This window comes from Zingiber officinale, chromosome 6A, assembly GCF_018446385.1.
Source record: "Zingiber officinale cultivar Zhangliang chromosome 6A, Zo_v1.1, whole genome shotgun sequence".
In the NCBI taxonomy this organism is placed as follows: Eukaryota; Viridiplantae; Streptophyta; class Magnoliopsida; order Zingiberales; family Zingiberaceae; genus Zingiber; species Zingiber officinale.
The window spans coordinates 63983937-64009688 of record NC_055997.1 but is presented as its reverse complement, the minus strand read 5'-3'; the positions used below and the strand labels follow the sequence as shown (position 1 = coordinate 64009688).

The window sequence follows — 25752 nt, the reverse complement described above, 5'->3', positions numbered from 1 at the left end:
TTTCCTTTTTAAACCTTTAACAAAATATTTTTAAAATTATTTACTCTTGACATTTTTTATAATTTTTAAACACCTACAAATTATTTTCTTTACAAATTTTAAAAAATTTTCCTTAGAAATTTTTTAAATTTTACCTATAATTTTTCTTTAATAACTTTTCAAAATTTAAACTTTACTAAACCTTTTAAAATTTTAAGATTTCTTTCGAATTTTACTTTTCAAAATTTTACCTTTATTGTTTCAAATACTCACAAATTTTTTTATCTTCTTTTGAAAATTTTACTTTACGAATTTTTTAAAAAACTTTTCAAATGTTTTCTACTTCACTATCTTTTCAAAATTTTCTCTTATTTGAAAATTTTACCTTTATAAAATTTTCAGAATTTTTTCCTTTATAAATTTTCAAAATCAAACTTCTCTTAAGTGTAGTTACTTCCCCTATTTTTGATGTATGTCAAAAGAGGAGAGATAGTGAATTTAGGGGGAGATGTTTAACTCAGAGGGAGAATTAAAATTAAAAATGCTTGCTTATTGATTACATATTTTAACTTAATTTTGAACCTTAGTTGCCAAACATCAAAAAGGGAAAGATTATTGGTGCAGATTGTACCAGAATCAAACCTAAGTTTTGATATTGTCGAAGGTTCAAGTTAAGTCTCGTTGTGATCTAACAAGTTGACTAAGTGTACAGGCTATTTACTCAACCGGGAAAGACCTAGTTGGAGGATAGGCAGAAGAAGTCTTAGTAGATCGTGGAACCCAGGTGGAAAGACCAAGTGGGTCGAGAGAACCCTGTTGGGTGCTACTTGGAATTTCGTTTTGTTTCCCTTGTAAAAAAATTTTATACAAGCACAGAACTTTTCCAAGCAACCTATGTGCTTTTCAGAAGTTGAACTTACATTGCAAACGAAACTTAACATTATTAATCCAGGTTTAACTCATGTGTTCTTCAAAAGTTAAACCATATTACAGAAGTTGATTAAATATCTATTTCAAAGATTGGCTTCCAGGTCGTTGGCGAGGCAATCGGCCTTCTTGGTTATGAGATCATCCACCACTTCCTAGACAACCCCTTTCAAAGAAATTAAATATTTAAACTCCTTACAGGAATCTTAGGTTTAACTACAGAGACCACAATTGAAGCACAAGATCGAAATACAAAATCGATACACAAAATCAAAACACAAAATCGAAACACAAAGTCGAAACACAAAATCGCTAGCATCTTGTGTTGGTATTTCAGAATCTATACAAAGAAAACAAAACTAGTTGCGCTATGGAATAAATAACTAGATGTACCTTTCTTCGTAGACAAAGACCTTTTGATCTTCTGCCGTATTTGTAACGACCCAAATTTCCTCATTTTGAGCTCCAAAAGTAATTCAAAAATATTTAGAAATGCTATAGAAAAATTCTAGAGATTTTTAGAAATTTTTAGAGTATTTTTACGTAATTTTTGGAGTTCGTTTGGTATTTTTACCAAGAGGAAGAAGTTTAAAAAAAAAAAGAGAAAGAAAAATGTTGAAGCTGGGTTTTGAACCCAAGACCTCGGACTTGAACCAGATCTTAACCGGACGTAGCCAACCAACTCTGCCAACGGTCATTGTTATTCAAATATGGAAATAAATTGGTATTAAGTAGTAGTTAGGAACAGTAAAATAATAGGAAATAAAATGATTGCAGCTGGGATTTGAACCCACGAGTTGGGCTTTAAGCAGAACGCAGCCCACCAAGTGAACCAGTCGTCAGTTTTGTTTAGAAAAGGTAAGAAAATTTATTTAACAAGTTAACAGAATATGGAAATTATAAAAAAGGAGAACTTACGTGTTAATTCCCGTGAACTAAAATCCCGTTTCCTTCTTCCTCTTCTGCGTGTGCGACGGCGGGATCGGGCGAAAACGAAGCCGAGAAGAGATTAAGGTTTTCTCTTCGGCGGCCGGCCAAAGGGGACTTCTCCACGAGCTCTTCTTGGATTCGAGCTCCTCTCGTCAAGAAGGAACAGTAGGCACGAGGAAGAGGGCGAGTTTGCGAGATCCTCCGCAAGCCCTAGAAGCATTGGAAGCTTTCTTCTCCGGCTGTAAGTCCAAGAAAAGCCTAAGGTAAGACGCTTACTCACCTACGGTAAGAGTAGCTCTCGGATTTCTTGTTTTCCATGATTTCGTAGCATGTTGTAAGGATAGTTTGTTTTGTGTTGCTGCCGTAAGTCCCAAGGGAAGAAAGGGGAAGAACGGTAGAGGTTAAGTATGTGGAAAGATTCCTTTCAAGCTTTGAAATTGGCATTTGTAGCTTTTGATTTGGATTTTTCTGTGTGACAGTGATAAGCATGCTTGGTTAATTTTCCCTTGCTGCCGTGAGTTTGATAAAGAAGAGGAGAAGAGATCCATTAAGTTCTTGTACTAGTATACCATGAAACAAAACAAGCTTTACATAGGTTTGAAGAGAAGATCCCAGCAGGTTTTAGCTTGAGTTGGAACTTGCTGTACAGTTTCAGATTTTCTTTTAGCATTTAGTTTAAGTTCTGTTAAATGTATTTCAGTTTTGGTATGAGGTTTATGTCTCTAGTTCTAGTTTATTTTTCCTTAGAAGTTTCGAAGCTTATCCATGCTTAACTCAACTTACAAAACTAGTAAATACCAGATGCATAAGAGTATGTTTGATTTCTGTTTTAAGAGTTAATTATCATGAGGTTTTAAGTATTGTACTATGTTATTTTTAGGCACTTCAATTTAGTATGACATGCAGATTTTATTAAGTTATAATGCAGAATTTTATTAAGCATTTTTATTGAGCTTAAGTGTAGATTTCTTTTGTATTCTATACATGATTATGTGTTACATAGTTAGTTTCATTCATAGATGCATATGAAAAATATCCTAACAGTATTTTGGGATAAAGAAAAGTGTAAGAAAGATAAAGAAAAGTATAAGAAAGATAAAGAAAAGAAAAGAAAAGGCCGAGGCCTTAAGTAGATCCCAAAGTCGAGACTTTAGGGATTTTTGGCACACAAGGTGCCTATTAAAATGCCAAGGCATTTAAAGAAGAAGTAATTAAGATTATAAGTATTTTACTTTTAAGAAGAGGCTAGTACCCGACTTCCGAGGTTGTCGTTAAACAAATCCAGGTGTTTAATTCCGAGGTCTTGACCCTGGTAGACCGAGGTATGCTCTTTTAGGATTGGTGGCTCGCTACCCCAACCTATTAGGGAACGCGCATAAGATGGTACTATGCCTGGGCCCAAGAAGAAGTTGATTACTATTTTGAAGTATTATAAGTATAAGCTTTTGAACTAATAAAACAATGTGTTTACAAAAGTTTACAAGTATTAAAGAATAAGTTTTAAATAAGTGAAATAAAAGAATAAGTTTTTAAGTTTAATAAGAATCAGAAAGTGTTTAGAATTCAGTAAGTTAAATTCTTTATGCTAGCATGATAGTATAGACTTGTCTTACATGTTTAGCCTTTCAGTATGTTTCTTTACTATTAGGAGAGCATGAGTTAGCTTACTATTATTTGCTATTTATGAGCATGAGTAGCTTTGCATGTTAGCATTCAGTTTTAGAATGTTTCTATTTATATACATGCATATCGAGTTTTTGTGAGTTAGATAGCGCTTACTAAGCAAATTTTGCTTATAGACTACACTTCCTCTTACTGCAGATAAAGGAAAAGAAAAGATTTAGCAAGGAAGGCGACAAGGTGGCGCAGATGGTGTGTGATGCCAGGACTATGGAAGCCTTGGGACTTAGTTTAAGAATTTATTAAGATTGCCATTTATTAAGAATGTATTAGACGAGTCATTTAGTCTTCCGCTGTAGTTAATTGTATGTTTTAATTTTGTTTCCGCTATTCATTAGTTGCATGATTTGATTTCATTAAACTGCGTGGTGATGTTATTCCTTTTGTGTGTTTGATATGTGCTCCAGCCGCCTGTGGCTGTGTATATTATGTTATGTATTAATGATTATGGTCACCGGTACAGGGGAGATTCTGCCGAAATTTTTCGGTAGGGTTTCTTTAAGGATTTTAATCATACCGGTTAAGTAGAGTTAGTAGTTAAGTAACGGTCATCCTTAGAGAGTAGTAGTAGTAAGAAGGGTGGTCGTTACAGTATTCCTCTCATCTTCTTCGATGTCGTGTGGGCGACGATCTACCAAGACAAAAACACCCGAACCCTTTTTGTTTCCAAGCTGCCTACCACCAAAGGATGCAAAGAAAGGAACACCTCCTTCTTCTTCTTCTCCTCCAAACCGCTGGCCACCAAGGTGCTCCGTCTCTTCGTTTTCTTTTCCTCCAAGCTCCGACCACCAAGAGAAGATGGGGCGCTGGCACTAGAGGGAAGAAAAGGGAAGAAGAAAAGAAGTGGGGCGCCAGCCCTAGAGGAGAGAAAAGAAAGAATGGGGCGCCAGCCTTGAGGGAAAGGAGAGGGTTTTTAGTTGTGGAGAAAAACTTATCACTTCTTAATTGAATTGTTGATTTTTATGGCACAATCTCCTCTCATTTTATAACCCTTTTCTCTAGATAAAAAAGGAGAAAATGTAATAGATTTTTATTTAGAAAAAAATCTCTAGAAAAGAATTAACATAATTCCTTTTAGAAATTTTTTTTAAGAAAGAATTAGTATAATTCTTTTTAGAAAATTTCTAAGAAATAATCAACATAATTCTTTTTAGAAAAATCTCTAGGAAAGAATTAACATAATTCTTTTTAGAAAAATTCCTTAGGAAAGAATTAATATAATTCTTTTTAGAAAATTTCTAATAAAGAATCAACGTAATTCTTTTTAGAAAAATTTCTAATTCTGTTGGAAAAATCTCCTCTTTTTTTCTTTCTTTTCTTTTTCTTTTCTTTTCTTTTGGTTTGTCCGGCCCCTTGCTTGGGCACAAAGCAAGGCTTGGCCGACCCCTTTCTTGGGTAGGAAGCAAGGCTTAGTCGACCCCTTGCTTGGGCGCCAAGCAAGGATGTGGCCGGCCCCTTTCTTGGGTAGGAAGCAAAACCAAAACGGGTGACCGCGAGGCTTTATATAGGCTACAACAGAGATCGAGAGGAGGAATTGGTTTTGGTCTCCTGATGGACTTGAGCTTCCTGTGTTCGACCCGAACACTCAACTCAAGTTCATCAATAATAACTCATACCACTAAAGAGTTATTATTGAACTACCACACTAATCTCATATTACAATATGAGCTTCTTCTTATCATGAGTGTGTTAGTCTTCCTGTGTTTAAGATATCGTATGTCCGTTAATTAAATGAGTTACTAACAACTCACTTAACTAACATCTAGCTCCAAGAGTAGTACCACTCAACCTTATTATCATGTTGGACTAAGTCCACTTGCAGAGTTTACATAATAATCCTTATGAGCTCCTCAAGGGGACATCATCAACCTAGATTACTAGGACACAATTTTCTTTTATAATCAGCAACACACCATATAAATAATATTATTTCTCAACTTATCGAGCCTATTGATTTAATTGAATAAATCCCACCCTTTGATAAATTAAAGAAATAAATACTAAGTATATGTGTTTGCTATTATATTGGGATTAAGAGTACGCACATCCATAAAAACAAAGGTTTTGTTCTTTTATGCAGTCAGTATAAAAAGAAACAACCTCAAATGGTTCTATTCAATACACACATAGTGTATTAGTGTAATTTTATAGTCAAGATAAACTGATACCAAATTACACTACAACCATTCCAGTGGTTTGTCTCAATCCATCTTGGTTGTGAGCTACTATTTATAATTTATAAGGAACTGATAACATTATCTTCTGTGTGACACCACACACCATGTTATCTATAATATAAATTAAATGGACAACTGCATTTAACTAAATACAGACATTTGACCAATGTGATTCTTATTTCAAAATAAATGTTCATACAAAAGGTAGGCTTTTAGTATACATCCTAACAAACCCAACACTTAGCAGTGAGATCGAGAGGTCTGGAGGACCGAACATCGAGAGAAAGTTCTGGCGAGTCGATCAAGGCTAAGTGAAAAGTCCAAACAGATCTAGAGGATCAAAGTTTGGTAGATAAGTTGAGGTAAACAACTAGAGGAGCGACAGTGAGGTCGTGTTCATGAAAGGAACAACTTAAGGTCGCTGATCCAACTGAAGAAACTAGAAAGGTTTCCAAGTTTAGATCAAGGCAGTTGAACTGTTTATTATTATTACTCATGCATTTTATATATTACTATGTTAATATCTGTTTTGCAAGAATGTACTATTTAACTCTATTTTGCAAGTTCGGTCTGATCGGTAGGTTGAATAGGAGGATCGGTCGACCAAACAAGGCCAACTTAGAACAGACACCAGTTCAGATCAAAGCAGAGAAAAATCCGATCTAAGCTCGATCAGTCGATTGAACCAAATGATCGATCGATCGAACCCTGATGATGTGGCACAAATCAGTTCGGTCAGAAGCAAAGAAGGAAACTAAGCTGATCGATCGACAGAACCAGCAGATTGGTCAATCGAACGATCACCTCATCAACGCAGCATTAAGTGCGAATCTCGACGAATAGGGAGGTTATCTGTTCGGTCGACCAAAAAAAGTGATCAGTCAACCAAACACTTTAATGTCATTAAATGTCGAAGATCGAATCAGCATCGGAGCTCAACGAAAATGGAAGGGAGCTGGTTCGGTCGACTAAACCTAGGGATTGATCGACCGAACGTCGACGACTCTTATAAAAGTGAGCTCGAGGTCCAAGGCTGTGTAATGAAATCTGGTGGGTTCAAAGTTCATCTCTGTGCTAGCTGCTGTTGTTCGTACTACTGCTCTATAACTCATCTTCACGCAAGAAACTACTTCGTTCAAGCGCCGACTGAGCATCATCTTCCATACAAGTGTCGATATATTTTTATTTAAAGAAGCTTGCATTGTGCTTAAACTCACATAAGATAGTAGGTTGTTACTATCTTATATTCTTGCATATTGTACGCACTGCTTCTTTCCGAGATTTTTAGAAACACTACAAGAATTTTTGCATTCAACAACACCCAATAGACAACGCTTTTTAATAAAAACGTTGTCGTTCTTTGTTTTACAACGCTTTTAGTGAAAAGCGTTGTCTATGGTATTTACTTTTTACTAAAGACAACGGTTTTTAATGAAGTGTTGTCTTTAGTGTTGTTGTTTATGGTCAAAGACAACATTTTTTTAAAAAACGTTTTTTAAAGTGTTGTGTATGTTTCCCCTAAACTCACTTAAAATAAATTCGCAGCCCTCGCTTTGCTAAACTCTAAACCCTCAACGCGCGCGCGCCTTCTCCTCACCACTCCTCTCCACGAGTTCTCCTCTCCACTCCTCTCCACGAGTGCCTTCTCCTCTCCTTCTCCTCTCCACGAGTGCCTTCTCCTCTCCTTCTCCTCTCCACAAGCGCCTTCTCCTCTCCACTCCTCTCCACGAGCGCCTTCTCCTCTCCACGAGCGCCTTCTCCTCTCCTTGCTGCGTGATCTCCTCTGAACCCTAATCTCGACCCAAACTCCTCACGCAAAACTCCTCACGCCGGCCCAACTCCTCCAAGTCGAGATCCCTAATCTCGCATTTCCCCATCTCCTCAATCAAAGTCAGCTTACCCTTCCTAATCTTCTCACGGCTCCTCAACTCCTCTGAACCCTTCGATCTTAGTTCCTTCCTCGCAGAGCAGATTCGAGAGTAGGAGGAACGGAAGAAAGAAAGGTAAAATTTCTCCCATCCCTCTAGAATAAGATTTTGTTTATTTTTGATTATTTTCTGAACTAGCCATTTTGCCGGATTCATACTGCATCAATTTTCCCCCTCCCCTGATTGTATTTTCTCATGATTTAATCTGGAATTTTTAAACGTTTAGCTATAGACTTTGGCAGTAGGTATTAATCCTTAAAAATAGCATGAAGCATATAACATGCTATCCTTTTTTCTCAAATTCAGTGTGAAGCTGTTGGCCAAGTTGTAGATATTATTCACATTCCAGCCTTTCTTTGTCGTCAGGTATAATGTGCAGCTTGAAATTAATCAATCTCTAGTGTTATTCTACTATTATTTTTATTGTGTACCCTTAATGCGCAGAGAATATCTCTCATTTTTATTGTATCTAAAACTTTTGTTCTGCATTATCTCATCTTAATTCTATGCAGTGACTTGTGCCTACTCAGTTTGTTGAATTTATATCAACTACTATTGTTATATTTATGTCACTTGCCTTCTAAGAGCTTAATGGCTTAAGTATGATTTAATACATCATGCACTATTGCATTGAGTTGCTTATGTTGATGTCCCTTTGAGGAAGTTGCAGATTCTCAAGTGCTAAAGAAACAAAGTTGCTTATTATAAGTTATAATTCAAGCATTTTCCTGGAATGGTTTCATTTTTCAACTAAAGGTTAACATGTTTCAATAGAGAATATGTTTTGGTGAATGCTCCAATATTATATGACTCTACAATTTATACCAAGGCAAAAGTACCTAACTACCTATACGTAGACTCTAACAAACATGTACATATGGATAATATAGATAACTAGGTTATCTCCCCAAGTGAGAAATTTGCTATTGGGATTGCATTTTGATGAGAAACCTGTATGGTCAAAAATTTTCAGGTAGAAATACAATTTTGATTAATTGTTTAAATATTTTGTTATAGTTTCACACTATTGTTTGTGTTAATATTTTTAGGTATTAGCTCATTGCATTGACATTGGAATCTTGCTCAAATATTGCTGCATATGGTACAATTGTTTGTTTCAATGGCATGGAAAAAATGCTTCATGGTATTCCATTTCCTAAGAATTGCATTCGAGTCTCCATTGATCAAGCAGTGGACAAATCCGCTCCTTTGCCATATCCAATTCCAAGTGAATGTGAAGTAATTGGTGATGCCATAGGAACTGTTGTGGCTTGGCCTGAACAGCAGATCGTGAAGCAAGATGAGGTATATGAGATATTATATTTCTAATTATATTGTCACTTTATTATTATATTTCTAATTATATTGCCACTTTATTATTATTCAACCTAGCTATCTAACTTGTTTATATTTGAAATTATTAGAAGCCTAGAAGGAAGAAGTTTGAACGAAAAAAATCAAAACCTACTTTGTCAACAAGTGTCCCAAGAGCATTACATATGTTATATTGTTACAGTAAGCATGCTCTAGATGGAGGAAAATGTATATCAATGTGCTTAGATAATGAAGTGTTTGATGAAGATTGTGAACTTTTTCTTGACCTTGAGGACATCAATTCTTTGTATCATTTGGAGTCAATTTCAGGAAATTTGATCGTTGCCTACATATGGTAAGTAAGTTTATTTAAGCAATTTCAGCAACTTTTTCATCACATGTTTGCTTCCCAATTTTAGCAACTTATTATGGTTTATTGTTACAATTTCACCAACTTATTATGAGTGATCATTATTTTTTAATCCACATGATTGTTTTGTATCTAAATTTTATTATTTAGTATCTAAATATTATTTTCTCAGTTGCAACTGCATTGCTTTACTTATGCTGGGAAATTACTGCATTGCTTTATGTTTGCTGGGAAATTCTAATATCTAGCAAGACAGAAAATCCCTGATTTGAACTGCAAGAAGTTTACTAATATTGTTGTGTGAACAAGTTTACTCTTGAAAAATTCAACTTCTAGTAATTTTCTCATACCATGTTATTCTCATTAAGTTAATAGTTCATCATTTCTATTGAGAGGTTTACTAATATCAATTGATGTGGTACACTTTACATAAATATAGCTCATTCATTTTCAACCGGCCCTTAATGTTTGCCTTCTGCCATTTGTTCTTCTAGATAGGAAGTACTTTGCTCATATCTTTTTTCTTGTATATTTTTAAGTATCTTAAATGTGCTTGTCCTCAAGAAATAAAAGAATTTGCATGTATACATTTCTGGTATGTTTAATATACAAGACTGTTCATAGTAAGTTCTCATGTATGGATGTTACTATCATCAACCATAACTTAGTGTTATGAGTGATCATTATTTTTTCCAACTTATTATGAGTGTTTTGTATCTAAATTTTATTATTTAGTATCTAAATATTTTTTCTTTGCAATGATAGGTGTCTGTATAAAAAGATGGTGAAAGATACCAAGACAAAGAAATTCAGATTTATGAATCCTCACAAACTCCCATATCTGGCAAAAACGGCACAAGACAAATCAGTTAAGCTTGAAACCCTGAATCAAAGGGCAACTCTTTTAGCAGATAAGCTGACAAGTGCATCAACAGATCAACTAGTGTTAGTGCCATGTAATGTCGGGTAAGCAAGAAGTAAAACATCACTTTCAATTGCTTCCTTTCGATAATTTATTCAATTTTATGATCTAATCCTATGTATTTGCCTAGTTTCCATTGGAATCTTCGCGTTATTGAACCCTACAAGGATGCTATTTACTGTTGGATTCCCTAAGTTGCCGCATTCGCGATGATGATTCAAAATACGTAATGGAAATGTGAGTTCAGATTTCTTTTAGTAAATATTTATTATAATAAAAATCTTATTTAACAAATATTCTTAACGTATGAAGGGCCTTAAAATTGTTTAATTCAACCAAGGAAGGAAAGGTAGGAAAAATGTTAAGTGGGAAGTAGTTAAGGTATGTGTACTTTTGTTTAACATATATTGTAATGTGTATAATTTTCATTAACAATTTGACTCTAATTACTATATATAGGCTCCTCAACAACCGGATGCGAAACAATGTGGTTTTTTTGTGATGCGATTTATGAGAGAAATTATTGAAGAAGTTGAGACTATTGAGAGAGATTCGCTGCAATCAATAGTAACATTATTTAGCTTATCTCAAATTATTTGACATAAACTATTTAAAATTGCAAAGTGATCAGTGTTGATTATTTTTTCCATTAACATAAATTGTGTATGCTCACAGTTCACAAAAATAGGGTACTCTCGTGAACAAATTGATGAGGTTCGGTCCGAGTTGGCGGAGTGCATACAAGATCATATTTATGAATAGGTATGGAATGATAGTTGCCATAATTCTATTTAGATTTAAGTTCATGGAATGGTGGTTTTTTTTGGTGGAATCATAGTTAATGCCAATTTTTTTGATGCAGTGCATAGTTACCAGATCGACCTTGAGCAGTTGACCCCAAAGAAAAGTTGTCACTGAAGTTTAAAAACTTGTGAAAATTTTTAGTGAATGATGATGTTTTGTGAATGATGATGTTTTGGAAAAATTGTCACTTAGGTGAAAGGATGTTTTCTGGATTAATATGCAAGTACAAAGCACTGTATTATATGTTATTCTGTAAAGTTCTGTCCGTGTAAATTATCTAGTTTCTTTATCTAGCTTTTGTTCCACTATTGGGTTTGTTTTTCTAATAATTACTCGTGCAGCAAAATATTGAGCAAGAAGCTGTAGATCTTATAATCAGGTAAAGTAGAAAAAGTTAACTACTTCATTATGCTTTCATCTTAGTATTTGTATATTTGATTTGTCTTCTTTGAACCAACTTCAAGTCAAAAAGCCAGATCCTCTAGATAGCTGTTAAAAATAAGGTATTATTTGGTTTGTCAGTGATCTTAATATTTGGTAATATTTGGTCTTTGATGCTCACGACAGAGTTCCAACGCTGCATGATTACCTTGTTCAAGCAGATTGCTCGCTGCCTCAGTAGCTCGCATTTTCAGGTTTGTTTCATCATTGATATTCCTTCTTTTTAGTGTTCTATATTAAAAGGAAATACTAACTGTCGATGAGATTGTTATCCTCTTGCTTGAACATGAACCAAAGTATATAAATTTGACTTTTTGATCCGAAAGTATAAAAAAGTTAATTGGATACTAGTTTTTTTTTTTTTTGCAGTTGTATTTGTTGTATTTTCATATGTTTCTCGGTGAACTTCTAAACAATTCTTTTTTCATTAATTTATTAAGGCTTATTATAAGTTTCAGTTTGATGGTGCAAATTGTTTTCTTTTGTAATCCATCTGTTTCTTCTTTGGTTTAGGAAAGTTGAAGTGAATCCCTTGATAGTCGTTTCATAGGTTTGTTCCATTATTTTCCAATACGTACTGGAATCACTATCAATAGCCCTCAAGGACTGTTTACAACCTTGCAATCAAATTAATTGGACTTATAATCTAATGTATGGTCATCTGGAGCATGAATATTGGAGGATTCATGAATGACTCTTCGGATGATGAATGTATGTCATTTAATATTGGTTCATGTATTTCTTTAGATACATCTTGAGTATTCCTATAAATACCCTATGTATTTAACAATTCAAAGATGAAGAAAATCAGAAGTAGTTGAACACTAACACTTGGACGCCAACATTTTTGAGTTGGCGCCTAGATTTGACCATCTAACAGACACGGCTAAAGGATCAACTTCTATGAACACCCTTAATAACTTATACAGATATTTGTGAACAATTAGGTTGGTGGCTATCATTTATCCTCCCTTTTTGTTGTTTTTTCCATGTACCCAATGCAGCTTTCATTTTAAAGGTTCCAAGCTGATGAACAAGGATGGGTGGACACAATCAAGTCAGTGCGATTTGGAGGAGCTGTCAGGATTAGTACCATGGATTGGCTTGGGCAATCTCAATATTTGCGTCAAACTGTCTTCTGGCCTTCCCTATCATCTGTAGTATCTGAGGTATACTATGCACATTTACCGTGAATTTTCCTTATTGAGCTTGGGCTAGTGACGGTTACGAATGTATTTTATTTCAAGAACCGTATAAGCAAGTGTTCGTGCATCTAGTTTTATAACAATGCACTTCGTATCTTTGATCTAAAAAGCTTCTGAAACAAGTCATCTTCTCCAAGCATGCCCTAGCTGGTCAACATGCTAGTCACCTACTGGAGTCATTTCCTCGATGGCACGGATGAATACCTGAAATCCATCCTCTACTCCACCATTCTTTGCCACTCCTCAAGCCGAAACAACTGCAAAGGTAGAGTCAACATCAAGTATTACATTGTGCCTGGCTACAAGAAGACCGGGGCCGCAAAATCCAATAAAGACAGGTCAAACATCAAGTAGCATTTTGTAACTTATTCCTCTTAGGTTATATGCTTGGTTAATATATATGCTTAGAACTTGTAAAGACAGGTCAAACATTAATATGCTTGGTTAATATATCCATCTACAGCACTCCCGCTTTTTCCTCTAAATATGATTTTCATTTAGCACAGAACTAATGCCAATTTTTTTATTTTGATGCAGTGTTTAAAGAGCTTGAGTAGAAGTTGGCCCTAAAGAAAACTTGTCAGTTACGATATAAACACACTTACGGTATGAATTACATGTATATATAACATTGACATATTATTTAGTACGAGATTTACATGTATGAAAGTTTTCATACAAAATTTCTTGATTGCCTACAACCCCAGGTGTGTTGATGACAAGTTGAAGAAGATGGCTCTAAGAGTGATAGCTGAAAGCCTTTCGGAAGAAGAGATTGTTGGACTTAAAGAAGCAATTCCATGCGATGGACACCAACAATAGCGGGTAGTCTATGGTGAGGTTTTGTAAAACTTGTGTGTTTGAAAAATTCTAGCAATGAAGTTAAGGATAACTTGTATGATACAAATTTAATTTGTGGATCAATATGTATACACTTTGTTTGTATAATATAAAGTTTTATTTATTTGTTAAATAGTCTTATTATAAAAATGATTGTGGTTGTGGATATTCAATTATATGTAAATTTTGAGTATTTTTATAATTTTTCTATTTAATTAAAAAACACTATTTTTATAAATTTAAAAAGACAACGTTTTTAAGTAATAAAAGACAACGCTTAAAAAACAATGTCTTTGAGACCAACCACAACGCTTTTAAAGCGTTGTCTTTGATATGTGCATTTTTACAACAGCATCTTTAACAACGCTTTTTAAGAACGAATAGACAACGCTTAAAAAGCGTTGTCTTTGTGACCAACCACAACGCTTTTAAAGCGTTGTCTTTGATATGTGCATTTTTACAACAACATCTATAACAACGCTTTTTAAGAACGAAAAGACAACGCTTAAAAAGCGTTGTCTTTTTGACCAACCACAACGCTTTTAAAGCGTTGTCTTTGATATGACTTTCTACAACACCATCTACAACATCACTTTTTAAGTACATACGACAACGCCAAAAAAGCGTTGTTGTTTAGCTTTTTTCTTGTAGTGAAAGAAGAGTTTTAGTGGATTGCCCAACGGTGCGATCAAGGATCATGGGCCTTGGAGTAGGAGTCGACTTAGGCTCCGAACCAAGTAACTGAACCTGTTCTTTATTTTTCGTTGCATGACTTTTATTTAAATGATTAAAAGAAAAGTTTTTAAAAGCGCGATATCCCCCCCTATCGCACTCTTTTGATCCTGCAAAAACACTTGCCATAAATACTTTGCCTTTTTGAGAGGATGATGAGAAACTTTATGTTGAGAACAATGAACTATTTTTTGTAAATGATAAAAATGGTTGCTAAGTTCGATCTAATGATGGAGGAGCATGTTCGACATTATGAAGCAAGGGAATCTCAGTATATATATTTTAGTCTCAAAATTCAGAAAAATTGATAGAGACTTTAGCAGATGAAGTGAAAAGGGTAAACATTGCAGAAGTTAAACATGCAAAATATTTTTTAGTAATACTTGATTGTATTCCAGATGGAAGTCATCAAGAACAAATGTTTCTAGTGCTACGATGCTTGGATGATTTGATAGGTCGACACACCAAAAGCAAAAGAATATTGGGTTGAATTTTTGAAGGTAGATGATGTCGGTCCCGTGTGGTCGACAAGAGGGGGTGAATTGCCCTGAAAAGATAAAAACACCCTTTCTTGAAGCTTTTGACTTGAGTAAGACAAACACTTTAAAAAGTAAGACTAAATAGCATAAAGAGAGTATGAGACAAAAGAATGTACTTTGTTTGCAACCAGAGAGGTTGCTAATCCAAGGCAGATGAATCTCAACTAGCAGTCTCCTTTTTTTACACAAGTCAGAGGCGGAGAAGTCTCACACAAAACATTGAAAGCACATAAATTGAAAGCAAAGTAAAGAATTCAAAGTACAAAAGTGTTATCTCGAACTACTGAACTAGGGCTCTATTTATAGTTCTTTGGTGAAATTTATCCATTACTGACATGGCACAGTCCGGGCCCCTGGACCCTCTCCAGGTGCCCCCCAGGGTGGCAGATTTTATCTCCATGTAATGGCCTCGTGCAACGGTTGGAAGATAGACTTTTTCATGTCCGGACGCTTGGACTATGTTCGGGTGCTCGGATTGGTGTTGACGTGGACCTAAAGGTGATCCACAACAATGACATTGTGATGAGGCGCCTATGAGGTGCCTTGGTGGTTCGGGCACCCGGACCATCTTGCCCGGACGTTTGGACGATCCGAGCGCTCAGACCAACTGGTCTGGGCGCCCGAAGTAGTCAATCTTGGGCTGACCGTCTGGCACCTTCTCTAGTCGCTGGCTTCTTCTCCGATCACTTGGGTGATCCTCCGGGCTTTCAGAGTTGAGCTCACTCGAATTCAACTCTGGCCTTCTCCTTGAGCAGTTTTCCACTCTAGCTTCTCGCCCCTCGGAAGCACTGCATGCGCTCTTCTCGCTCCACTGGTGTACTCTTCAGTAGCTTCTCATCTCTCGGATGCACCGAGTCCATCGACTTGATTCTCGTGCCATCCTTCTCATCTGTTGTGTCTTCCGCTCAACTTCTTGTGTTCCTAAATTCCTGCGACACCGTGATCAAAACGCCACAGGACCTGACTTAATCCGGTTGTTGACATCAAAACTTACCCAGGGTACTTACAATCTCCCCCTTTTCGATGTGCATCAATCTCAGTTAAAGTTATGATAAAATAAACATAAAAATGTATTTAACAGAAATAAATTGAGATGAATAAAGCAATTAAGTTCAACTTAACATTTTACAAAAAGTCCTGACTTTTACACCTCTAATTTCTCCCCCTTTGATCACATTTAAAATAAGGATAAATATTTAAAATAATTTTTTTAAAAAAATATAAAGGATACATAAATAGTGACTAACACTTAGAAAAATTTTAGAAATTATTTTTTGAAAATCTGAATTTTCATGACTTAAAAACCAATTTTTGGAAAAATAATTTTTTAATTATTTTTAATCTTTAAAAAATTATAAAAAATTTTTGTTACTATTAAACATAATAATCTATAATTATGATAAAATTTTCACTAGTAAACATGATTAATATCAGAAATTATAAATTATTTTATCTAGAGAGATGTAATTTTCCAAAAAGTGTATAAAAATAGATATTTAACTCAAAAAATCTTATAACTTTTTCTAGGTATATTAAACAGAGAGTATCTATAAAAAAAAAAATTCAAAGATTGACTTTTTTTTAAAAAAATTAATATTAAAAATTAATATATTGATAAAAAATTTGTAGAAAATTAATTAATGGGTAGAAAAAAATTTTTTGATAGAAAAAATAATATTTTATCATAAAAAATAAATTTTTTAAAAAATAAATCTTTAAAATAATTTTAATTTTTAAAAATATGATTTTTGTTAAAAAATTTATAAAAAATAATATAGCGGTAAAAAATTTCAAATTTTTTTTCTATTAGTAGATAATATTTATCTTTTTTATAGATAAAATTTTGAGCATGAAATATGACCGAAATATTGACAAAGTAATTAATTTTATTAAATAAGAATAAATCAAGTAAATTAATTTGTTGGCATATATATGAAATTAATTTATTGAGTTAAGCATGATTTTAATATCCAAAATAAATTATTTCGATTAATCAAATATTTTATGAGAATTAATTTTTATGAAATATTTACAATTTTAGTCAAATATTTAAATTAAGTGTATTTAGTAGCATATTTTAATTTTATTATGTATATTTGTAAACATTTAATTTATTTGTGTGTGATTTTATAATATTTTTACAATATATTTATGCCTGAATAATTATGTAATAAAAATTTAAAATAAAAATCATAATTTTTTATATTTATTAGTTGGATGTATTTTTTTTTTTTAAAAATAACTTATCAAATATAAATGAAGTATTAATTTTAAATATAATAATTATTATAAAAATTGTTAATAAATTAAAATGTATGTTGGTTATTAAAGTATGAATAAGAAAATATAGAATATTCTTTTTTAAGTATGATAGGTGTGAGTGGGTTGGAATTGAAATATATTTGATGCTAAAATTATATATAATTTTTTAGTAAGAAAACCATACCAAATACAAAGTTTGTGATTGGAGATGGTCTTAAGGACCTATGATTTATTAAAGTGCTAAGAGGAGTGCTAGGTAGAGTCTCTCCTCACCTCTCACCTTTATAAAGACCATCCTCTGAAAAGAAATGAGATATGTATCTGTGCTCCTATCTTCCTTTTACTCTTTAAAGTGAAATATTTGACTTGAGCGTCGAAAGATTTTTGTCGAGATCCCCTCGGTCTCCTTCTAATTCATTTGTGAGAGTACAAAATTGTTGTATGGTTCATTATCCCACCTTTCCTGATAATGGAGAGTCATGGATTCCTTCCCTAGAGAAGTTAATTTGTCAAGGGTCCGACCCACCAATCCAATGAACTCATGAAAACTACTGTATTGACCTAACACTTGATCTCAACTGCATCATTTCATAGGGAGCCAACTCAACGTAGAGCCAACCTTACATTACAAACCCGGGAAGACTATCGTGTCGACCCAATACCTGACCTTAACCCTATCATTTCATCAAGAACCGATCCGACAAAGAGCCGACTCACTAACCCTACAGACCCGTGAAGACTACCACATTAATCCAACACCATATCTCAACGACATAATCACTCATTTATTATAGTAAAGAAGACTGAAGGTGTGTCGAATTATTTGTGCCCCAATGTAATTTAACATACTTTGGGTTGTGCCCTACGCACATAACTTACTCAATTTTGAGTCATGTCATATGGGACCCAACTTGGACAATGAGTTAGGATGGTAAGGGCTCGACTCAAGCTTAGGTTTGCACTAGGCACGACATGAACCACCCATGCATCAACTCTTAACTTATGTTGGTTTAGGGTCAAGGGTATTTTCAACATGAAATTAAAAAAAAAAAAAACTAAAAAACTATCTCTTCTTTTTAGAAAAGATGATTTTTATTTTGGTCAATTAATTTAAAATTATTAAATTGCTCTGAAACATTCTTAAAAAATTTCTATAAACATTTAAATTTCTTCCAAATTCTAAACCAAAAGTATGTTTTCACTTTTTATATTTCTTTCTTATTTTTGAAAATTGATTTTTTAGTTTTAAATATTTTTCTATTTTTTAAAATATATTGTTTTCAAATATATATAATTTAAATTTATCATTAATTTTTAAATAATTTGATTAGGCAAGTCTAAATCTTGGGCTTAGACCAACTTAACATGGATCAAGTAGGCTCATATAACGAGGTTTTTGAAATTCATGCTCAAAATTAAAATTATTTAAGATGTTGGTGTAGGGTTACCAGGATTTATTTTGAACCTTTTTTTCTGTTTTTTTTTTCTTTAGAGCAAAACTAGCTACCTTGGTATAATTGCTGAATTGGTTAAGAGCCAAGTATTATTGTGATTAGGATACATATAATGAGATATCATAATCTAGAATTTACTATTGTAAGAGATGAAACAAAATTATTTCATGGGCATCTAAAAAGATATTATATTGACTTAGCAAAATACAAATTGAATATTACAAGATACATTAAGAATAGATAATATTTAGTAATAATGATTTATTAATTTAGACATGCCAAAATGATTTTTAAAAAAGTTACTGATTTTATTTTTACATAATTTATTTTTCATAAAATAATAATTTTTTAAATAAAATTCTAATTATTCAAGTAAAAACTATAATGAACTTTTTTCAAAAAAAAATAATTTTAAAAAAAGTTTTAATAAATTATAAAAATGAATACCTTTAAATAATTTTAAATAGAATTAATTTTTAACATCAATATTAATCGAGTGGCAGCCAAGTAGGGCGCGTCTTGGTACACTCGAGTTGGGCCAGCCCAACGGGCCAACTCTAGCACTTTCTACAAACCCAATCGACAAGTCGAGGCCTCGATTCTTCAAAAGTCTAAAATGAAGGGGGAGAATAGGAAAGTTTAGAGAGGGCTGGCTGTTTTGCAAACCAAGCATAAATATCTATTTATTTTCATGAAAATTGATATCATTATTCAGTGTGATTCTTATTTTGTCTCTCAACTGACGAATACCCTCTGCCATTTGAATAGGCAAGAAACACGTACAAGACCTATTGAATACACTGCAAAACTCCCGGGCTAAAATCATAATGGACAGGGTTGGCACTTCAACTTACTTGTTCTCCTTCCTTCCTAATTTGCCAACCACATAAGTCAAAGACTAAGGCTGATCTTCAATTTTGATCCTCTTATTTACTTCTTTGGTAGCAGCTTTGTTCTTGATGTGAGGACAGAGTATTGCCTTTAAGGGACTATTCATAAGTCTCCGAGTCAAGGTTTAGAATCTGATTTCATATCAAGATTTCCACAACCAGCCAAATATCAGACAGTTTTTCAGTGGTGTGCTGACACAGAATGAGTCGGTCCTTCTGCAGTAGACTTTGATGGCCCAAATAGGAGAAAGGGATATTTATGTTAAAATGTCCTATGCGATTTCTACTTTTTTCTATTAAATTGCCTCCTATTTATCGCTAAAATATTTATTTATATCTTTGTAAATAGATTTCTAAATTATTTATTTGATAATGAAGAGGGATATTTTGACAACAAAATAAATTAAGTTTGATTAAAGTTTGGGGTATTTTTTTTAAAAAAAATAGATGTTTAGGGCATCTTGAAATTCACACTTTAGTTCATACTGATTTATTTTATTTATTTATTTATTAAATTAGGTGTCTAAGTATTTTTATCGGTCATTTAAGGAGATCAAGCCATCGGATAAAGCGTGAAAATTAAATCCTCGTTATTTGGGAAACTCATCCTTCTGTTTAGCATACGATTTGAAAGGGAGATAATTCACGAAGGACTTCACCTAATATAGTGACCTTTTATATGGGTCAGATGACCCACGATGTATTTTACATATATTAAGAATTTATCATATAATCTATTATAATAAAACCACATGTAAGTGTCAATTGAACAAGTCCATGTACATTTAAAGTAGTTTTGCTTGCTCGAATAAAATGGAATTTAATTAATTTGGTTTTAGAATATAATTTTCAGGTTTTATAATTAATTTCTAGGAAAGAAATTCTTACACGATCTATCTTAACTCATTGTCCATCTAAACCCTAAACTAACACTAGAAAATTTTCACGAACCAAATATAACTCTTAAAAATCTTAAATTTAGCACCATCTAATTAATTCCTAAGAAGCATATATACAAACAAATAAAGAGTAAGAGTAGAGTAATCATTCAATATTATTCCAAATAATATTAAAACTCAAAAAAGAACAAAAAAAAACAAAAAACAAAAACAAAACACTCACTAACCAAACAACATCCTTAAAAACCTTAAATTCAACACCATCTAGCTAGCCTATGCAATTGATAGATGCTTTAAGCTAGTAATGATTCTTAAGTTAAGAAACATGGGTATGAAGCAACAAATTAAGATTAGGGTGATCATCAAATTTTGATGAACCAAACACACCTATCTTAGCTCGGTGCAATATTCATAGGTAGCCACCCAAAACGCTTTGCTACACAAGATCCAAGACTGCAAAGAAAGACGACGACACCATCAAAATGATCTAGGCAGAAATGGCTTTGTTTGCTTTACTCTGTTAGCGCTGATCCCCTCCAAAATAATTAAAGGCAAAGGTAGATAGATAGAGTAGAGTGAGTGATCATGTTGCACATCTTCTCCTTCCTTTTCATTTCCTTCTTTCTTTTTTCTCTGAAACTTTATTCACTTCCTTCTCCGATCCGTTCAAACTGCTGCTGTTCTTCTTCTCTTTCTTTCTCCCTCAAGAATGGAGAAAGCAGACTGCAACTGCCACTTTATTCATATTTTTTCTATATATTTTTTTTCTTCTGCTTTTTCATTCCTTGGAGCACGCCTTTTTTTGCGTCTGTGTTCTTTATTTTTCTTTTAATACTTTTTTTTTTGGTTCGAACTAATAATTAGAGATGTGTGCTGTGTCTTTTGCAGCATGTTGTTAGACCAAGCTTTTTTGACTGGCAACCAAACCAGGGATGTACTAGCTTAGCTTGTTAGAGGAGAAGTATGATATAGGACATCTTAGGGCATGAAGCCTTGTCTTTGATGTGAAGTTGTACACAATTTTATCTTGTACTGAAAGAGAGGTTGTTTCTGTGACTTAAATTCATAATCACAAAGTCACACCTTAATAAGTTTACTGTTGTGTTAAGATTCTCCTTTAGGAAAAATATGATGGTTCGACCACGCTTCTAGATTTGAGAACGATATAGTAGAGATGTATTCTTAGTTTGGTTCAACTTGATGTTTTGATTTCGATCGAGTGTACATGACCCTACCTTAGCCATGACCTTAAGCAAAGGGGAAAAAAGGAAAAGATACTAATCTTTTGTTCTTTTGTGCACAAGAAGAGTGTGGCTTTGTTTTGTCCCTTTGCAAGTTATAATCACTTGGATGATCTTTATGCAGGCCATATGATATCATGATATGATCTAATCCAAAATGATTGAGGAATGAAACAACATCTCTAGGAAACTGTGTAGTTTCTTTTTTTTTTTATTTTATTTTTTATTTCCACTGCTTTGCATGAAAGTTGCATTCTCTGTGAGACCAGTCAAAAGCCCTAAAAAGTTCTAAAGTTTTGCCCTAGTCACTATTTTTCATAATTCTTTGAGATTTTTTTTTGGATTTAGAGTTGTAAGTTAGTTGAGTCGAAGGTTCAAATTATGGAATTGGTGAATGTTTTCAAAGGTTATTGTTAAAATTTTGGATTTTAACACGCACGCACACAACAAAAAAAAAATAATAGAAATTTATTTGTTGCAACCTCAAATATCCGATTGGGGTAGCACATCTTCGACCATCACATAACTAATGACTTCTCTTATGTATTTATTCTCTTCGTTACACTATGGAACCCTTTTATTTCTTGTTTCATGACATGACAAAAGAATTTTAGAGATGCCCTACACCTTTTAAACTTTGCTCTTGGAATTTGAATTGTAGGGCATAACTTTCACTTTCCATTTCCAAATCAAACTTTAGATGCCAATTTAACCTCCAACACAAGAAAAGCACAATCCAACACCCATTAGCACCACTTAACTCCCTACTTTTGAACTTAAAATAGAGCAAGCAAAATTTTATTTCAAACTTATAATTTATCCCTAATGTTCAAAGTGTTCTTAGAGTTTCAAATTAAGTTGTCAAAGTGTGCTATGATGTTTTTAGTCTTATATCAGTTTATCCATAACCCCTTGGCATAGATTAATAGTTTTAAAGACATGAAGCTATTCTATTGAATTTGAAACGACAACACACTCCTCCTTGATCCAAAAACAAAACCAAAAAAACAAAAAAAAATACAAGGAAAAAAATGAAAACCCCTTAAAAATGTTGATGTGAACCCCACAAGTCTCAACACACCCATGATCCAAAAAAAAGTCTATGCACCATGTTCAATGTAACAAGTTAGGCCACAACTTAAGTCACGACCTCTCTCTTACATAATAAAGCAAGGAGCTCGACCACTCGGCCACCTTCACTCTCTTCCTCTTCGAAATCGTCTTCCTTCTTCCATTCCATTCCATTCCTCTCCGTTTCCTTCTTTCTCTCTCTGTCTCTATATATATAGAGAGAGAGTAAAGCACGATTTTTGAAGCAAGAGAAGCAGGAAGTAGTAGCATGAGGACGGGAGGTGGCATTCTGCAGCACGGCCTCACGCCGGCGGCAGCCGCCGTGGTCGGAAAGGCCGTATTCCTAGCACGGAGGCGTGGACACGCCCAGGTGACCCCGCTCCACGTCGCCACAGCTATGCTCAACGCCGGCGGGCCCCTTCGCGCTGCCTGCCTCCTCTCCCTCTCCCACCCCCTCCGCTGCAACGCCCTCGACCTCTGCCTCAACGTCGCCCTGAACCGCCTTCCCGCCTCGCACCACGACCGCCTCCTCCCCTCCCTCTCCAACGCCCTCGTCGCCGCCTTCAAGCGCGCCCAGGCCCAGCACCGCCGCGGCAGCGCGGCCGCCACGGATACCTCCTCCGCAGCACCGGCGACGCTCCTTGCTGTCAAGATCGAGCTCGACCACCTCGTCGTCTCCATCCTCGACGACCCCAGCGTGAGCCGCGTCATGCGCGAGGCAGGCTTCTGCAGCACCCAGGTCAAGCTCAACCTCCAACAGTCCGCCGCCAAAACCAGACCAAATTCTCCCAAAGCAAACCGCGACGACGAAATTCGCGTTATGGAAGCCCTTATAAGCAAGGAAAGGCGGAACCTTGTGGTCGTCGGAGAGTGCTTGGACGCCATTGATGCAGTAGTCCGAGCTGTAATAGACAGAGTACAAAACGGGGGAGATGATGTACCAGAGGCTCTAAAAAACGCTCAGCTCATCACACTCCCACTCTCCTCCTTCAAGAACACCACAAGATCAAATTTTGATCAGAAAATCGCAGAACTAAGAGAACTCTTCAGAGATTCCAGCGTTAGAACAGGGCTTGTCCTGTACCTGGGAGATCTCCAATCCATTACTGAAAAAAACAGAGCCATTAATGGCGATGCAGTGGAGCAAGTGATCATGGAGATTAGAAGCTTAATCTTTAACGAAATCAACACTCGAAGAGTATGGCTTATGGGGATCGCAACCTACCAAACTTACATGAGCTGCAAGGTTGGGTGCCCTTCTTTGGAAGCTCTTCTTGGTCTTCACCCTCTCACCATTCCTGCTATAAGCCTGGAGTTAAGCCTCAATTTTGATAGGTAATCAATCAATTATCTCATTTCTGCAAGAAACAAAACAGAGATTAAATTCTCTTTTTATGTCCTTTTATTGATCTTTTCTTCTTTTGTTTTCTCCAGTGGTTCAGGTTTCAATTGTGAAGAAGAAGCCCAAAGCATCAACCTTCATTCTAACAATTTCTTCAATTACTATTCAGTAGCTTCTTCAACTCTGCCGCCTTCTCCTTGGCACCAACATTACAAATGCTCTTCAGCTTCTCCACACGATGAAGATTCATCTTCATCGAATTCTTCCATCTCTTCCTTTGATCAGCTCCCCCTGAGCTTGCTTCCGAATCGACAAAGCTTGCAGTCGTCGCCGGTTTCTATGTTCAATAAGTCGAATCCTAATTCATGCACCTCAAGTAGCACCATGGAAATTGAGTACCTTCCCAAGTTCAAGGAGTTTAATGGTGAGAATTGGAAGATTCTTTCCGATACATTGGAGAAGAAGCTTCCATGGCAGCAAGAAACCGTTGCGGAGATAGCTAGCACGGTTCTTAGAAGTAGATCGGGGATGGTTAGACGAAAAGGAAAGCAAGAAACAACATGGTTGTTATTCCAAGGTGAAGATGTAGAAGGTAAAAGAAGGATAGCTGAGGAGCTTGCAAGCCTCATATTTTGCTCACAATCTAACTTTGCCTCAATTGGCCTCAACAACTCCCGACTAGTCGATGTCGGTGATGTTCATTCTCCTTGCAAGAAAAGGCCTAGATTTGAGGTGAATGAAAGTTGTCTCGATAGATTATTCCAATCGATCAATGAGAATCCTCACCGTATTATCTTGATCGAAGAAGATATCGAGCAACTAGATCACCAAACCCAAATCGGTTTGAAGGATGCAATGGAGGGAGGAAAATTGAGGAGCAACTGTGGAGTGGAAGTGAGCCTAAGTGATGCAATTATCATTCTAACAAGTCGCAAAGGCTTCAAACACAAGTCTTCGGGAATTAATGAGCATGAGAAAGAAGTAAACTCGCATCTTTCGTTGGATTTGCATCTTTCAACCGTAGTGTATCATGATAATACTCAAGATTATGTTTCGTTCGATAGGGTTGGTCTTTCGGAGTCGGTGGATGGTGTATTTTCCTTTAATTTTCTTCGTCAAGACATGTAATAGAATGTGAGATATAGAAGCTAAGGTTTCGTTTAGATAAGAGTTTTGATTTGTTAGGTAATTATATGGTTGAAGCTTGATGTAGGGAAACACTTGTAAATTATTAATCTTCTTTAAATTGGTTTAGTGTTGGCTTTACTACAAGTAGTTGTTGCTTATTGTGCTTCAAATAATTATTCCATATGTTTTTGGATTAATATATCAATGGCTTAATAATTAAGAAAACTCTTCTAGAAGAAAATCAATGTTTTACCTAATTTGATTTCCTACTAATGGTGATCAATGCTACTTTATTATTATTTTGATTCACATGAAATACTCTCAAATTTAATTAGGACACAATTGATTACCACTTCATTTGGAATATATTTTAAATGATTCTCTAAAATCCATTGGCCAATATAGATTGAAGTTGTCTCCCACTAAATGCTTTTTGTTAGAGTGAAGCATGATTGATGTGTTATATAGTATGATAAAGTCTTTTAGGGATAAGCTCTTCAATGATTTGTTAGTAATTCTAAGGTTAGAATCCTTATGAGGGTCGAGTTCCTTGTAGGGAGATGGTCGAGTTTTTTTTTTTTTTTTTTTTTTCAATTTGATGACTTGTAATAGGGATTTCATAGACTATACACAATCATGATTTTAATAAGCTCAAATTTCTACATAAATAATGTAAT

At 34.7% G+C, this 25752-nt stretch overlaps 1 protein-coding gene and 1 long non-coding RNA gene across 2 annotated transcripts; both read left to right on the top strand.

Annotated features, from left to right (window-relative positions):
* Nucleotides 1-1815: 1815 nt before the first annotated feature.
* Nucleotides 1816-3712, top strand: LOC121994013. The gene is made up of 3 exons (XR_006115535.1): nt 1816-2099; nt 2316-2454; nt 3658-3712. It is a non-coding gene; the product is annotated as an uncharacterized LOC121994013 (long non-coding RNA).
* An 18996-nt stretch (nt 3713-22708) lies between these two features.
* LOC121996456 (protein SMAX1-LIKE 3-like) lies at nt 22709-25216 on the top strand. Its single transcript, XM_042550437.1, has 2 exons — nt 22709-23940; nt 24040-25216. Exons 1-2 carry the CDS (start codon nt 22874-22876, stop codon nt 25073-25075), a joined length of 2103 nt encoding a protein of 700 aa, XP_042406371.1. The 5' UTR covers nt 22709-22873; the 3' UTR covers nt 25076-25216.
* Nucleotides 25217-25752: the final 536 nt, after the last annotated feature.

Bases quoted from the DNA above. Each gene is read 5' to 3' on its own strand.
- LOC121996456 (XM_042550437.1), top strand. From the start codon at position 22,874: ATGAGGACGGGAGGTGGCATTCTGCAGCACGGCCTCACGCCGGCGGCA. The intron at 23,941-24,039 runs GTAATCAATCAA...TGTTTTCTCCAG, and splicing joins TTAAGCCTCAATTTTGATAG to TGGTTCAGGTTTCAATTGTG.